The sequence below is a fragment of the Canis lupus genome, chromosome 7, assembly GCF_048164855.1.
Source record: "Canis lupus baileyi chromosome 7, mCanLup2.hap1, whole genome shotgun sequence".
Lineage (NCBI taxonomy): Eukaryota > Metazoa > Chordata > Mammalia > Carnivora > Canidae > Canis > Canis lupus.
The window spans coordinates 2,422,180-2,438,024 of record NC_132844.1 but is presented as its reverse complement, the minus strand read 5'-3'; the positions used below and the strand labels follow the sequence as shown (position 1 = coordinate 2,438,024).

Below are 15,845 nucleotides of genomic sequence, written 5' to 3'. Positions count from 1 at the left end.
ACCTTCATGATAAAAAAAAAAAAAAACTTTCAAAATCCTGCCTAAATACACACTTTTTTTGTTTAATAAAAACTGAGAACTCAGAAACTTGTGTTTCTCATCTCACTCTTCCATATATTTGATCATGGTTCAGGATGCACATTCCTGCTTTCTTACAGGCTTATTTTATAACTTACCTATTTCTAAATGCCACCATTGCTTGATTTTGTTGGTATACCACTAATTTACCTAATTCTTCACTTCCAACACCAACTGTTCTGAAAACAATATATACACAGCCATTTAAAGTGAAGTCACCTTTCTTAAAACAAGAGCCAACAGGACTAAGACAATATACATAAGTAGGTAAGCAGGGCTAAAGGGATGTGCAACATTCCTCGCACTTACCACAATTCAGAGTCTATGCATGAAACAAACTCCCTTTATAAGGGTCTGCTGTAAAGCTAGCTTGTCTCTACGTGGCTGGCACTACACAGAGGTCCTTGAAAGCAGCCTGGTCTCAAATTCTTAAGGTACAGAAAGTCCACTAGAATTACAAGTTACTGCAAGGAAGGTATTTCTAATCATCACTACCAGAAGAGATCAAGAGAGTAAGAATAAAAAAATTAGTCTTCAAAGAACTTCCAAATGCCTCTAAGATTTACTAATACAAAATGTCTCTAACACCTATCACACTTTAAGATCAAATATGCTAGTTATAGACATACTTAGAATCCAATGGAAAGTCACCAATAATCTAAAAACAGGAAGGATACCAATAACCTACAGAAGGGAGACTACCGTTACATTTCTCAGCAAGTCTGTTTAAAAAAAAAAAATGAAAAAAAAAATAAAATAAAAAATAAAAAAAAATGATAGTAGTAATTAACATTTTTCTGAGTGCTCACTAGGAGGTACTACTCTAAGCACTTCACATATATGTTAATCTTCTCAATTAACCCCATGATGTAGGTATTATTACTATTATTCCTATAGTGAAGAAAGGTGAAATGCAGCTAAGTAAGGTAATATCGCCAAAGTAAGCTAGCTAGCAAGCCAGAGGAGCTAGATTCAAACACGTGCCGAGCAACGCAGACAATCTTTAGCAGCAGCTACTAGGAGAGCAATGGCACTACAGTCACTAACAAGAAATGGTAGGGGAAAGCCTGGCAAGAAAATGATATATTATGGAATACAAATATTTAAATAAAGGCTTAGAGTCTTTGTTAATTTACAGAAAATGAATATAAGAAACTACTTATCCAATTAATCAAAGTTAAAAAAAAAAAAAACAATTGGCTTCTGGATTTTTGTAAGATTATATATAACTTTCAACAAGTTTCTCTGCTTACAATTTAGGGGCCCCAGTCCTTTCATAAGTATGTGCACTACCTAAATGACATATGTCTACAGGGGAGCTAAGCCAAAGATAAGTGCTATTTTGTTTATCAAAAATTCCTCCAAAATGTAAGGTTATAAAAAAAAAAAAAAATCTCCCAATGCTCTCTGGCTTAATCCTATTATATCTCAAAATTCTCTACAAGATTGCTTTGTAGCCATCCAATTCTTATTAAACATAAAATGTCTTTTCTTAGTTTCAAGAACCTACAAATTCCATTCATGATTTAAGCGGTTAGGAACATAATGGGCATTTTAAATGTTATCTTGATTTTCAACCAAATACACAAAAATGCATTACCAATGAAGCAAACATCCAGAAAAACTAGCATAAGGTGGTTCCTTGAATGCAACAAACTTTGTCACTATGAAGAAATAACCATAAAGAATTAGTTATTTGTAAAATTTGAGAAAATTGCTTATTCTTCAAAAGAAGCTATCAGAATGAAATGGCTACTAAGGTCCACACTCTTATCCAAAGTACCTGGGGGACTAGGTGCATTTTAGGTTTTTTTTTTTTTTTCAGGTTTTATAAATGTAGCATGTTACATCTGCTATATATTATGTGATACCCTGCGGTCTGTCTGCACACCATTCTATAATCAAACATTAATATTTTTTGCAGCGGGGATCCCTGGGTGGCTCAGTGGTTGAATGCCTGCCTTTGGCCCAGGGCGTGATCCTGGAGTCCCGGGATTGAGTCCCGCATTGGGCTCCCTGCATGGAGCCTGCTTCTCTTCCTCCCTCTGCCTGTGTCTCTGCCTCTCTCTCTCTGTGTCTCTCACGAATAAATAAAAACTTAAAAAAAAAAAAACATAAAAAAAATTTTTGCAGCAAAATGTGTGAATATTCACAGTAAGGAGAATAAAGATCATAAATATTAATTCAGATAAGCTTGATTCCAAAGGAGTTGCAGATTTTTCTTCCCGTTTTCAGAACATTTTGAATTTTAAGATTGTAAAATATGCCTTTATTCTTTTTTTAAAAATTTTTTATTTATTTATGATAGTCACACACACAGAGAGAGAGAGAGAGGGAGACAGAGACACAGGCAGAGGGAGAAGCAGGCTCCATGCACCGGGAGCCCGACGTGGGATTCGATCCCGGGTCTCCAGGATCGCGCCCTGGGCCAAAGGTAGGCACCAAACCACTGCGCCACCCAGGGATCCCGCCTTTATTCCTAAAGATAAGTGGACTACAAAAATTATCCAGAAAAAAAAGAAAAAAGAAAAAGCTACAGTATTACTTTCATCTTCCACACACTATTTGGTCCACTACTAGCTAAACACTCTCCCACAGGGTTCCATATACCACTCCCCTGGATTTTATTTCTACCCCTTAGCCTCTGTACACAACAACCTTTACACATCAGCGGTTTCCCACGTTCGTTCATTCACTTAACAGATCAAGAGACTACTGTGAGCCGCGCACTATTCTAGGTGCCTGGGTAAGTCAGTGAACAGGAGTGCTGCCCTAAAAATCCCCATCTCTCAGGAATAAGTCACCTAATTATTTAATCTGCAAACTGAGGGGTCATCCTTTATTCTTTAACAACACCAACCAGTTCCAGCTCCATTTCTAACCCAACAAGTTCTATTTGTTGTACTCCCCAAACCGCTCTTAAATGTGACCATTTCCGTCAGCCACAACCATTATATTTTATATGGACCAATATGCATTCAATTCTTGCTTTCAATCTTCTATTCATCACTCTTCACCATCCTTTCTCCACCTGAGTTCTATTTAAAAATCTTGCAGTGGTTTTTCCACTCCCTCAATCAAGTTCAAATATCTTCCTACAAAGTTTCTGTGGCCTGGCCCTTTACTACCTAGCCTGGCATCCCACTGTTTCCCCCCCGTGTCTATCTTTTTGCTTAGTGGGCCAAATCCTAACCCCGTGACCTTTGCAGTTTGCAATATCTTACAGGAAAACTCTTTTAAGGCTGACCCATTCTCTTCCTTCAGGTCTTCCCTGACTTGAGTACCCTACAAAGGTCTCAAATCTTACTATCTAGCATAGAGGTTTTTATTTCCTTCTTAGGACTTAAATAATCTTTTGTCTACCTGGCACACAGTAGGGGCTTTAAGCCCATTTGATATTTCTAAACCGAAAGTTGATTTCATAAACAAGTATAAACTGCTATTGAAACAGAGAAATGAGACTTCTTAACCAGTACAAAGATCCTTATACTGTAACTTTTAAATCTGAGCTCATCCATGTTTCAATGCTATTATCATTCCCTAACAGATTACCAGTTCCAATTGTTTCCTTAAACATTTGTCAACAAAAACATTTACATGTTTTTGTTAGGAAAAAGAAGTAACTACTAATATCTCTTTTGGAGGGAGGTGGGTAGCAGCAGAAGAGTTTCACTCTTGTCACCAAAGGAAAGAAGAAAAATCTTTAGGTGTGAGGTACTGACCACTTCTTCTTAGGCCATTAAAACCAGTCAAGGGCAGCTGGGGTGGCTCGGCGGTTTAGCGCCGCCTTCAGCCCAGGGCCTGATCCTGGAGACCTGGGATCGAGTCCCGCGTCAGGCTCCCTGCATGGAGCCCGCTTCTCCCTCTGCCTGTGTCTCTGCCCCTCTGTGTCTCTCATGAGTAAATAAATAAAAATCTTAAAAAAAGAAAAAAGAAAAAGCTGTTTTAGGTAAGTGTTACACTCTCCTATGTTTTACATAATGATGTGCAATTAAGACTATTGGTATTTAGGGGGGCACCTGGGTGACTCAGTCCACCGTCAACTCTTGATTTCGGCTCAGGTCATAATCTCAGGTTATGGTGGGATGGAGCCTCACATTGGGCTCTGCGGTCAGTGCAGAATCTGCTCCTTCCACCCTGCCCATTCTCTCTCAGATAAATCAATAAAATCTTTTTTAAAAAAATACTGGTATTTATGAATTACTGCTATAATTCATTTAGCATTCTGATTTGCTGATTACCTATTTCGGAAAAAATGATTACTTATTTTTATGGATAATATTTATCCTACAGCTAGGAACCCGTGCTATTTTATTAAAGGCTATCTACCAAAAGACTTTGGCACCACTGTTACAAATAAGTCTAAGAAAATCTATCCATTTTAGTTGGTTGCCAAATAAATTCTTATAATCTCCTAGAGTAAACTACAAGTATACTGGAAGGCATGTTCTTGGTAACTTTTATATTCTATCTCTGTATAGTGCTGAGTGCTTTTCACGGAACCACTCGCCTCCAAACACTCTGATGCACCCTATCAAAGGAGGATGAAACAGCACAGAGCAGTGTCTAAACAATCATGTAAACCCTGTCTATGTATACAGCCCGACTATATGTTATAAAACAAGCACTCAGTGTGACTGGCTTAAAGCTTAGTTAGAAACAAAGTACACTTAACACTTCTACATAAAGTATTATAAATTAATCAATCAAGAGTTTGATGCTTAACGGACTGCTCCACCCAGGCGCCCCCTAGATAGAGTATTATACATGTGAGTATTGTAATAGGAGCCTACCACGGGTTGGTTTGCTAATCACATTTAAGTAGAGAAATCACATCATCTTAAAGTCAGCAGGGATCTCAGACACTAGGTACGTCATTTTACAGAGTATTGATAGTCGTGCGATACGTACAAGACGACCAAGATTTAAAATTAAGTTTTTGGAAACTCTGGAGGGATGGGTCAACCTCTACAGCAAGAGAAGTGACCTCTTACTTCTCCCCAAACGTTTAATGGATACGTGATCCATCAATGCCCAAAGGTCAGCTGGACCCAGCATGCCAGTTGTCTGAGGGGTATAATGCTGAACACTGTAAAACTCAGAGAAAAATGCAGATCTTTAGAAGTCCCTTTCCTTTGCTACAGTGTCCTCAAGAGTGTGCCTCATGGTCCCCCTAAGCCTAAAGGTAGGATCCCCATGGCTACAGAATCTACTACTGCATCTCTGTCTTCACCTTTCTTCCTTCTACTTCATCAGCAAGTTAAAACCAGCTGATTTAGGCTGGCAGATTTTTAGTTCCAATCCCATCTACACTGTATACCTTCAAGTCTCCCAATTCTTTGGTGCAGAAGCTGCTTTACTTGCATCTTTCCTCACACACACACACAAAAAGAAACACCACTACCTTTTTAGGCTGACAAACTAGGGTTTTTTGAGTAATGAAATGTAAGCTTTTGGGATTAATTGTTCAAAGCTTGATAGCTATACTGCAGCACACCAATCATCAACACAATGATACCCGACCCACTTGACAATTTTAACATTTTATTAGCCTCCCCCCAAACCAAAAAATATTCCAAATGAAAGCAACTAAAAATTCCATTCTGAAAATGAGGCATGAGCCTCAGACAAAAGGCAGATGACCTAATGAGAGATATCCAAACGTTCAGTTATACACCTGGTGTCGGCCGTGGGTGAAACAGCTGGATGGTCTAAGGTAAAGTATTAGGCAACAATCACGACACCTGATATTTCCACTTTTCCGCTCTCCCTATCACGTCGGCATCCTGCCCTGGGCATCCCCCCATCCCTCAGCAAAGGCTCATCATAAAGGGGCCCAGAAACACAGCTGTTCCTACAACCGCTGCTGAGTGCACCTCCAGGTTCCACAGTGCCAGTCTGTGCCCAGCGGCTACAAGCGGCGTGTACTTCATGGGAGCCTATCCCTGTCGCTAGCAGCCAACAGCTGCGGGAAGGGCCCCAAGAGTTTCCCCAACTTTTTAAGCCTCCCTCCTTTACCCAACCCCTGACAAGCACAAGTCTCTAAACCTTAGGAACTACTAGCATCATTTTAAAAATGAACCCATACCCATGGTTATTAACTTTCCAATTTCATCAGGGAATGCGGGGCTTGGGTTTTACCGCTGCCTCGAAATGTGAATGAATCCTTAAAGAATGATCTCTAAGAAACAGAATTCCTATTAACACTAAAAGGTATTCCTGTCCTTGCTCCTCCAGGGCGGCACGATGTCGACTTGGACTACACGTGTCTGCAGCGCTCTCAGAAGCGGTTTTTAAAACGCAGCTGTGAACTGTTGGGCACCGGCCGTCAACTACCAAACTATCTAGGTTTCTTATGTATCGTTTTTAAGTTTTTCCATAAGTGCCGCAGGTGGTCATTTTACATAATCGGGCGTCGAGATTCAGCCTTGCGGACCGACCTGACGCGACCCGGCCACTTTCAAGGTAGAATCGCACGTCTGGTGACCTGGGCCTGGAAGGTGCGCCCCCTCCCCGCGCAGGGGCCTCGGACGGACCGCGGGGCTCGCAGGTCGCCGGGCCGCGGCATCTCTGCTTCCACACGGCGGGGCAGCCGACTTCGCCGCGGGCCGCACGGCTGGAGCCCACCTGCTCACCTGTCACCTGCTCACCGGTCGGTCACCTGCTCACCTGCTCACAGGCTCACCTGCTCACCCGCTCACTGGCCACCTGCCCACCAGCTTACCTGCCCACTGCCCACCAGCTCACCTGCTTACGGTCACCTGCCCACCGGTTCACCTGCCCCTTGGTCACCTGCCCACCGGCTCACCTGTCTGCCTGCTCACTGGTCACCTGTCCCCCCAGGCTCACCTGCCTACCTGTTCATCGGTCAGCTGCCCCCTGGCTCACCTTCCCACTGGCTCACCTGTCTGCCTGCTCGCCTGCTCACCGGTTCACTTGCCCATTGGTCACCTGCCCACCAGCTCACCTGTCCGCCTGCTCGCCTGACCATCGGTCACCTGCCCACCGGTTCACCTGCTCACTGGTCACCTGCCCACCGGTTCACTTGCCCATTGGTCACCTGCCCACTGGCTCACCTGTCAGCCTGCTCACCTGCCCATTGGTCACCTGCCCACCGGCTCACCTGTCCGCCGGCTCACCTGTCCACCATCTGCTCACCCGCGCCCCGGCTCACCTGTCCACCACCTGCTCACGGCTCACCTGCCCACCACCTGCTCACGGCTCACCTGCCCACCTGCTCACCCGGCCCTCCTCGAACTTTTCCCACCCGAAACTCCCAGCGCCCGGCAGCGGCTTTCGCAAGCCCGACGCCCGGGTGTTATTTCCTGACCGAACAAAGAGCAACAAAGAGGTGGGTGGTGACCGCGCCTGGGCGGGCCCGCGGGGGGCACCTGCGCCCCCGCCCCGCCCCGCCCCGCCCGCCGAGCCAGGGCGGCCTCGCGCCTCCCAGTCGGAGCGAGGGGCGCCCGAAGGGGCCGGCGGCGGACAAAGGAGCGGGACGGGCCGGGGCCGGGGCGCGGGAGCCGGGGAGCGGGGAGCGGGGGCCCGGGGCCGCCCTGCAGCCCGACCCGGGGCGGGGACCGGGGCGGGGGGCCCGGCCGACGCTGGGGGCGGAGCGCGGAGCCGAGCGCGGCGGCGGCCCCCGCCCGGGAGGGGCGGGGAGGGGAGGAGGGAGGGGAGGAGGGAGGGGCGGGGCCCTCGGGGCCGCGGGGCTTTGTGCGGAGCCCGGGCCGGGGGAGCTGCCCTGACCCGGGGGGAGGGGTCGGGCCGGAGCGGGGCCCACACGGCCGCGGCGGGCAGGGGGGAGGCCGGGGGGGGGAGGCAGAGAGGACGCAGGGGGGAGGCCAGGGGGGGGGGAGGCGGGGAGGCCGGGCGGGCGGGAAGGAGGCGGCGGCAGGGGGAGGCAGGGGGGGCGCGCAGGGGGGAGGCCGGGCGGGCGGGAAGGGGGCGTCGGCAGGGGGAGGCCTGGCGGGCGGGCGGGCGGGCGGGCCGTCCCGGGGCGTCCCCGGCCCCGTCCCGTTCCTCCCCTCCCCTCCGCGGTCCCCGTCCCGTCCCTCCGCTCCCCTCCCCTGCCCTCCGCGGTCCCCGTCCCTCCCGGCCCCGTCCCTCCGCTCCCCTGCCCCGCCGCCCCCTCGCCCGCCCCGGCGCTCACCGTCGTAGTAGTAGCACACTTTCTTCTTGCCGCCTCCCTGACTGTACGCCATGGGCTCCCGCCGCCGCCTCGGGCTCGGGCTCGGGCTCGGGCTCGGGCCGCTCCGCCTGCTGCTGCTGCCGCCGGGCCGCCCGGTCGGCGGGGACACTAGCGCCGCGGCGGGCGGGGGCGGGGGCGGCTGCGGGCGGAGCTGGGCGCGGAGGCCGCGGGGCGGGAGCGGGCCGAGCGGGCCGAGCGGGCCGGAGCGGAGCCGAGCGGGGGAGGCAGCGGCGCCGACGCGCGACACTGGGGAGGGGGAGGGGCGGGGGCGGCCAAACCACCTCCGGGGGCCGAGGGGCGGCGGGCGCGTCCACGGCGGCCTCGCGGGGGGGGGGCGGCCGGGCGGGGGCGGCCGGGCGGGGAGCGGCCCTCGGCCCGGACGCGGGGGGCCTGCGGTCGACCGGCGACGCGGCCGGGCAGCGGCGGAGGCAGCGGCGGAGGCAGACGCGGCAGGCCGGGCCGGTCGACGGAGGAGCGCGGCGCCGCGGGCCGCCCCCCCCCCGCCCGCGCACGGTGGTTGCGCCCGGCCGGAGCCTGCGCAGTGGCGGCCGCCGGGCTGCAGCGGCCGCCGGGCCCCTCGGCGCCGGCCCACGCGCTCCCCTCCCCCACGGCGCGGAGCTCCCGCGCGGGCCGACCACGTGCCGCCGCCGCCGGGGGGGGGGGGAGCCCCGCCTGCACCCCTCGGGCCCCCTCGGCCGCCCGGCCCGCCGCGCCTGCCCCTGCGCTCGTTCTCTCTTCCCTTTTCCTTTTTGCTAGTTGCTCCGGGGCCCCGACCCCATAGGGGGACCTAATAGGGCCAGTCGGCTGCAGGCCGTACTTCCTGGGTTTGAAGGGGTGTCGAGGGCACGCATGTGCACTGGGGCGCACGGCACAGCCCTCAGCCTGTGCACTGGCAGCATTTGCACGGAGCCCGTCCCGTGCACGACACAGACCTGCCGAGACCCCAGCGAGCGCGGGGCGCAGGCGCGGTCGCCGCCCCCTCTGTGGGCCGGAGCGCGGATGGGGGGACCCGGGCCTGCCGGCTGCAGGACCCGGGTCCCGGTGCATTCCGTCTGGCTCCCGGACCTGCACGCCCTCGTGCAGCTGCTGCAGCTGCTGCAGCTGCTCCTGGCCGGGCGCCCGAAGGTTGGAGCAGGAACCCCAAAGACAGCGCTTGCAAAACTCATGGAAGTTGCAAATACTGATGCCCGATGAGCGAATCCACAAACATGCATCAAGCATGCACTTAGTCTAAGCCAACACCTTGCACGTGAGGCCTGGGGGCACTGACAATCTGCAAAGTAGCGCTCTCATCCCAACTGTATCTTTCACAGTCCCCCCCCCAAGTACCCAAATACCCCCAAAACACACTCTTCCAGGTACCCATCCAAAAAAAAAAAAAAAAAAAAAGCCTTATTGGAGCAGGAGCTATTTAGAGCCACTACCAAAAATGTCTTCTTTATTTTGCTCTTTGGCTTCAGAATCCCCAAGGTGTTTATATTTAAAGCAGTAATTTTCCTGGATCTCACCCCAAAAGGTTTCTAGAAAACTCCAAAGTAATCCCTTCCCAAATACCCCAAATACACTTTTCCAGGTACTCATCCAAAAAAAAAAAAAAGCCTTATTGGAGCAGAAGCCATTTAGAGCCACTACCAAAAATGTCTTCTTTATTTTGCTATTTGACTTCAGAATCCCCAAGGTGTTTATACTTAAAGCAGTAATTTTCCTGGATCTCACCCCAAAAAGTTTCTAGAAAACTCCAAAGTAATCCCTTCCCCACCCCTCCTGCCAAGTCTGTATTTTGAACAAGCGCTCCATGCAACCCACGCGGCTGGTAGGGGGGCAGCAGGGTGGGAAACATGGGCTCAAGGTTAATTACAAGATACTGACGTTCACAGTTTTATTCAAGTCCCAAAGCAGTTTGGTAGATTCTAAGTAGAAACCTCTATTCTCAGGACCAACAGAGTGAAGGCTGAAATGGGACTTTATGGTCCTCAAGAAAATCTCCCTGACTTCACCTACCTCCCGGGCTGGGGCCTGCCTCTCTGCCCTTCCCATCGTCTGTCCTGGGGCCTCCTAGCGCCCTGGCTCCATACCATGCGGAGGTTGCTCACGACTTCTCTGAACTTCTCTGAACTTCTCTGAACTTCTCATCAGAATAGAGTTTAACAAGACTAAGGACTATGTCTGTTTTGAATGTAATTACATCTCTATGCTCGCGACATGGGGCGAGTCGCTTAAACATTTTTTGGTCTAATTTGCCTTATCTGTAAAATGAGGCAGTATTACTTGAATAATTCCCCATGTGAATATTGAGTCCCTCGAATAAGAAAACATGGAATCATTTTTTTTTGAATCATTTTTAAACATTAAAGAACTGTGTGAATATAAGGGATTATTACAGGGATCCCTGGGTGGCTCAGTGGTTTGGCGCCTGCCTTTGGCCCAGGGCGTGATCTTGGAGTCCCGGGATCGAGTCCCGCATCAGGCTCCCTGCATGGAGCCTGCTTCTCCCTCTGTCTGTGTCTCTGCCTCTCTGTGTCTCTCATGAATAAATAAATAAAATATTCTTTTAAAAAAAGGGATTATTACAATACAAGTAATAATAATGATCATTCTTTGCATGTACAGTAGCTCACCTCCGACATGTGGGAAGAGCCTGAGCATACGTTTTTATTGTTGAGGAACTTGTTATCTATCATTTAATAATTTCAAACTAATAGACGCAATTATTTTACCCTGAGAAACTGGCATTAGAGAAGGATATCTTACTGGTAATAGGAGCAGGCCAAGAGAAGTATGCGCCTAAACATCTATAATGAACTTTAGATGATCAGAACTAACATACAGTCAGTTATTGAAACTTTGACAAGCGCAAATTTCATTTACCATATTCAGACTCCTCTCTATCAAACGTTTTACCCTTAGGGAAAAAAGAGAGTTTTAGACAACATATAGGAGAAGGAAACAAGTTGAGAATATGGTTATTTCATAGGATGCATAATTGAGGATTGACTTTATCCTCAAACTATTTTTCTTTAGTTTCTTCTCTGTCTATATGAATTTATCTTTACAATCTTAATTTTTTTTTTTTAATTCATGAGAGACACACACAGAGAGAGGCAGAGACACAGGCAGAGGGAGAAGCAGGCTCCATGCAGGGAGCCCGACGTGGAACTCAATCCCAGGTCTCCAGGATCAGGCCCTGGACTGAAGGCGGCGCTAAACCGCTGAGCCCCCCTCCCCCCCCAGGGCTGCCCTATCCTTACAATCTTGAAGATACCTAGTGCTTTGGGGTTATACACTGAAAGGATCTGTTGAGCGTAAATGGATTATTTAGACTATTCAGAACTGATTATTTAGAAACTAGAAACCGATTGCCTCAGCATGTGCTAAAAATGAATCCCTGATACCAACTGTAGCAGATTGTCTGATTTTCAGTTACTATAAAAGAATTGTTCATATAAGCTTATTTCTACTCTAAGGAAATATAGATTTTTTTGGTGTTAAAATTCTATGTAGCAATTCCATAAGGTAATACAGAAGGTAGAGAAGTATAGTAACTAACACTAGGGTGTTGTCACAAACTGAGCCAGCCTCAAGCTGCATTCTGATTTCCTATTTTTACCTAGTACTAGAAGCCATAACTCATTCATCTGAACAGTAGCACCAAACAAGGAAAGATTACAGTGCTGTTTGAGCTGTGCATTTGTGTAATTTAAAACGTTTAGGGATCCCTGGGTGGCGCAGCGGTTTGGCGCCTGCCTTTGGCCCAGGGTGCGATCCTGGAGATCCGGGATCGAATCCCACGTCGGGCTCCTGGTGCATGGAGCCTGCTTCTCCCTCTGCCTGTGTCTCTGCCTCTCTCTCTCTCTGTGTGACTATCATTAAAAAATAAAACTTTTAATTTTTATTAAAAACACTTTTTTAGAAAAAGATTTTATTTATTTATTTGAGAGAGAGAGAGTGAGCACATATGGGGGGACTAGGAGAAGACGGACTCCCCGCTGAGCAGGAGCACAATGCGTGGGGCTCGATCCCAGACCCTGAGATCATTATGTGAGCCAAAGGCAGAAGCTTAACTGATTGAGCCACCCAGGTGCCCTGGCTTTTTTGTTTTTTAATATTTATTTATTTGAGAGAGAGAGAGAGAGAGACTGTGTGTGTCCATGTGTGCATGCAGGAGAGACGGTGGTAGGGGAGAAGGATTCACAAGCAGCCTCTCCTGACCTGAGGCAAAACAAGAGTCAGACACTTAACCAACTGAGCCACCCAGGCGCCCCCATTTTTTTGTCTTTTTCTGAGATTTATTTATTTGAGACCACGCATGTGCGCATGTGCCTGCATGCATGGGTGTGGGGAGAGGGAGCCTCAAGCAGACTCTTCTGACCTGAGACTAACTCAAGAGTCAGACGTGTACCCACTGAACCACCCAGGTGCCCCAAAACACATTTTTGAATCATAGGTTATTTACTAAATTATTCAGTTACATTTAACCTTTCAAGTCACCCCTGTTAGCTTGTTCACTGATTAATACTTTGCTCCTGTGCCTTAAAACAAAGTATTGCTTTGACTCAGTCCATCTACTTACATAAATTTTCTAGTAAAATTCGACACCATTCCATGTCTGGGAACATCTACTTCACTTGTGTTTCCAAGGCACCCTAATATGTATCTTAATTCTTCATCTATCCTCTCTTAAAGTTTTCAACTTTCCTTCAAATGTGATAGTTACTCCTCTCAACTGAGCTCCAGAATGGTACAAATGGAGGGAGAGTGTGCATGTTGGGACCATCAAGTGAAAAACCAAATGATGAAGAGAGTGGAGCAGGAGGATAGGGAGCTGAGTCCTTGAAGACCTTGATTATATCTATACTAGACCTGGACTGTCCACCTCTGGTTACATGCAGGAGAAAACAAACAAACAAACAAATCAAAGCAAACATTTGGTTAAACCACTGTAGTCAGAATTTTGTTAAATGCAGTTGAGTGCAATCCTACCTCATGTGAAATATGAATTAGAGATTAGTGGCTTCTGGCAATTACCACTAAGAAATTAGAGATTTCTTTTGAGAGATAGCTCTCCGTGGGTTTCTGAATATCCTGAGAGTGGAGGTACTGAATGTGGTTTTCTCCCCCAAGCAATTTGTTCAAAGATGTTTGTATAGTGAACAGCTTTGGGAGATAGAGAAGATGACTTCCTCTGCAGCAAAAGGAGCGCATGCTTACTACCCATTATGATTCAGGTTCTCTGAATTCAGGATTCATCTCCTATAATGCAATACACTACAAGTGTAGGTGTCATTGGCCCCCTTCCTCATGACCTGTAGGAAATGGGGCTTGGCAGCACACACACAAAAAATAATAATACTTATACTCTGGTCACTGCTACTGCTGTGAATTATAAATTATCTTTGTCCTTAGCACAGGAGTCTTGTGTCTTATACGAGCATCTATGAAACTATAGTTGGCTAGCTTGTTAGCCTGTAAATAGGGTAAAAATCTCAGACCCTTCATACTTCTTCATAGTTTTTGGTGATGAGGTTAGAATGCTGAGAAATGTAACTTTCTAAAAAAAAAGGAAAGACAAGAGCCTTGTCAGTCAACAGAAGTTGAGGCAAGTCCATGGGAATTGGTGGCAAACATTTGACCAGATTGTATAATCAGCTGGAAATTAAATGGCCCTACACTATATTGCCTGTTAATGAGGAGCAATTGAGGGGTTGCAGGCTAAATACCAGGGACTAGGTTTTTTGTTTTGTTTTGTTTTTTTGTTTTTTTTAAGATTTATTTCTATTAAAGGAGGAGGAGGGGCAGTGGGAGAGGGAGAGGGAAAGAGAATCCCAAGTAGACTCTGTGCAACTCGCAACCCATAGATCATGACCCGAGACAAAACCAAGAGACGGAAAAACAAAACAAAACAAAAAACAAAAACCAAGAGTCGGGTGCTTAACCAACTGTGCCACCCAAGCGCCCCAACCAGGTAATAGGATTAAACACAGACGGCAGGACAGTATCCTGCTTGTGTTACTTTCCTCCTGGAGGGGTCCTTCTTCACCACGCTGGAGACCCCGTCAACCTGACCTGTGCTTTGACACTTAGGTTGGTCCCACTAGGGATCCTCAACAATGGTAATCAACACTTTCTTTCTGGGGATACCCTGTTCACTCCCAGGACCGTGCTGCTTGTATGGAGGCCCCGCATTAATTTTACTGCTTCCAGGATCGCAGTAACTTGCACCTTACCTGTAGTCCTAAGAGCTTTTCAAGCATTTAAGGACCCTCCAATGGATTGCATAGGCTTCAGATGACAGTGGAGATCTCTGAGACTGGGCCACCCTTAGTTACTTGGAGGAACTTCCTAGAGAGATAACGGACTCACGTACGTGCACTCTGTGGTTGGTTATCCTGATGACGTGAGCCAGTTAGAAAAGATGGTAGGACATTTGTCCCTGAGTTTAGCTAGAGTGATCACTGATGCCACCTCGGCCTTAGAGGGCAGTCGGGTCGGCCTCAACTCACTGGCCAGAGTTGTTATAGGTGATAGAATTGCCCTAGATGGCAGATTTTGAACCATCCTTAAAACATGAGCTGAACCGAGATTAATGCCTCAGACCAGATAGGAAGGTGAAATCAGAGCCATAAGGAGAACGCCGGTGGCTTTCAAAGGTAGACCCTGATGGTTTATGGGATTCCAGGAACCGGGGGGCACGATTGAGGTCAATACGACAGATGGGTCTCATCCTGCCACTTAGCTATTGGTGACAGGGCCTTAATTAAACGCTGTACGAGACAAATTGAATGAAGCCTCTGCCAGTCAGATTAATCAGGGCGGTCAACGGGGTTATACATCCATGTGAAAATTTCCGTTCTGTGAAGAACGTGTAGGGTGGATTGTTAGGAGAGCCTGGTCCCTGTGCATTCTTGCCGAGGGTGCTAGATCGCAAGGCTTCTCTGTCTCCTGAGACTGAGCAGTTTCCCTAACTAGTCACAGGCCCAGCGAGGAAGGCGACCACATCACGACTAATGGGGAACTACTAACTACTCACTCTCGGGGTGGGGGAGGCTGGCTGCTTGCTGCCAGCTAAGAAATCTGGGGCCTTGGTCCTGGGTTTCCTTTTTGCCGTGCAAGCCCCTCCGTGTGGACATTGTCATCTGGGTCCATTACGTATTCTTCTTGAGACTTAGGGGGCAAGAGCAACTGATCCAAATAGGTTGATGCTCATGCAGCCTGCTGTGCCGAGAGCAGTGGAGTACTTTGTCTCTGACCCAGGCATCGCCTGCTTTTAGCTAGAGCCCGCGAAACTGTAATAGGCTAACTTACTAGCTTGCAGGAGGGGATAAAATCTCAAAGGCTTGACAGTTCATGACCCTATAATGCCGAAGTATTGTCAGCAATGAGAAATTGCTTCTTATACTGTGAACCCACAGGTATACCCAGTTTAGGGTGAATTCTAGATTCTTCTTTCCGATCATGGGGGGAGAAATGCAAAACTTCCTAGAAAACTGCACATTAGGGCAGCCCCGGTGGCGCAGTGGTTTAGCGCCGTCTGCAGCCCAGGGCGTGACCCTGGGGTCCCAGGATCGAGTCCCACGTC

General features: G+C 48.4%; 1 protein-coding gene and 1 long non-coding RNA gene across 4 annotated transcripts in view; one reads left to right on the top strand and one right to left on the bottom strand.

Annotated features, from left to right (window-relative positions):
- HDAC2 (histone deacetylase 2) overlaps nucleotides 1-8,388 on the bottom strand; it is a 28,472-nt gene extending 20,084 nt beyond the window's left edge. Inside the window, exon 1 of one of the 3 annotated variants that reach the window (XM_072831692.1) lies at nucleotides 8,231-8,388. In XM_072831692.1, coding sequence (XP_072687793.1) covers nucleotides 8,231-8,282 — 52 coding nt within the window. In that variant the 5' untranslated portion in view covers nucleotides 8,283-8,388. The other 2 variants (XM_072831694.1, XM_072831693.1) reach the window with 2 other exon arrangements.
- LOC140636474 (uncharacterized) overlaps nucleotides 7,278-15,845 on the top strand; it is a 41,465-nt gene continuing 32,897 nt past the window's right edge. Inside the window, exon 1 of the long non-coding RNA XR_012033657.1 lies at nucleotides 7,278-7,429. This is a non-coding gene — a long non-coding RNA (uncharacterized lncRNA). The remainder of the gene's footprint in view (nucleotides 7,430-15,845) is intronic.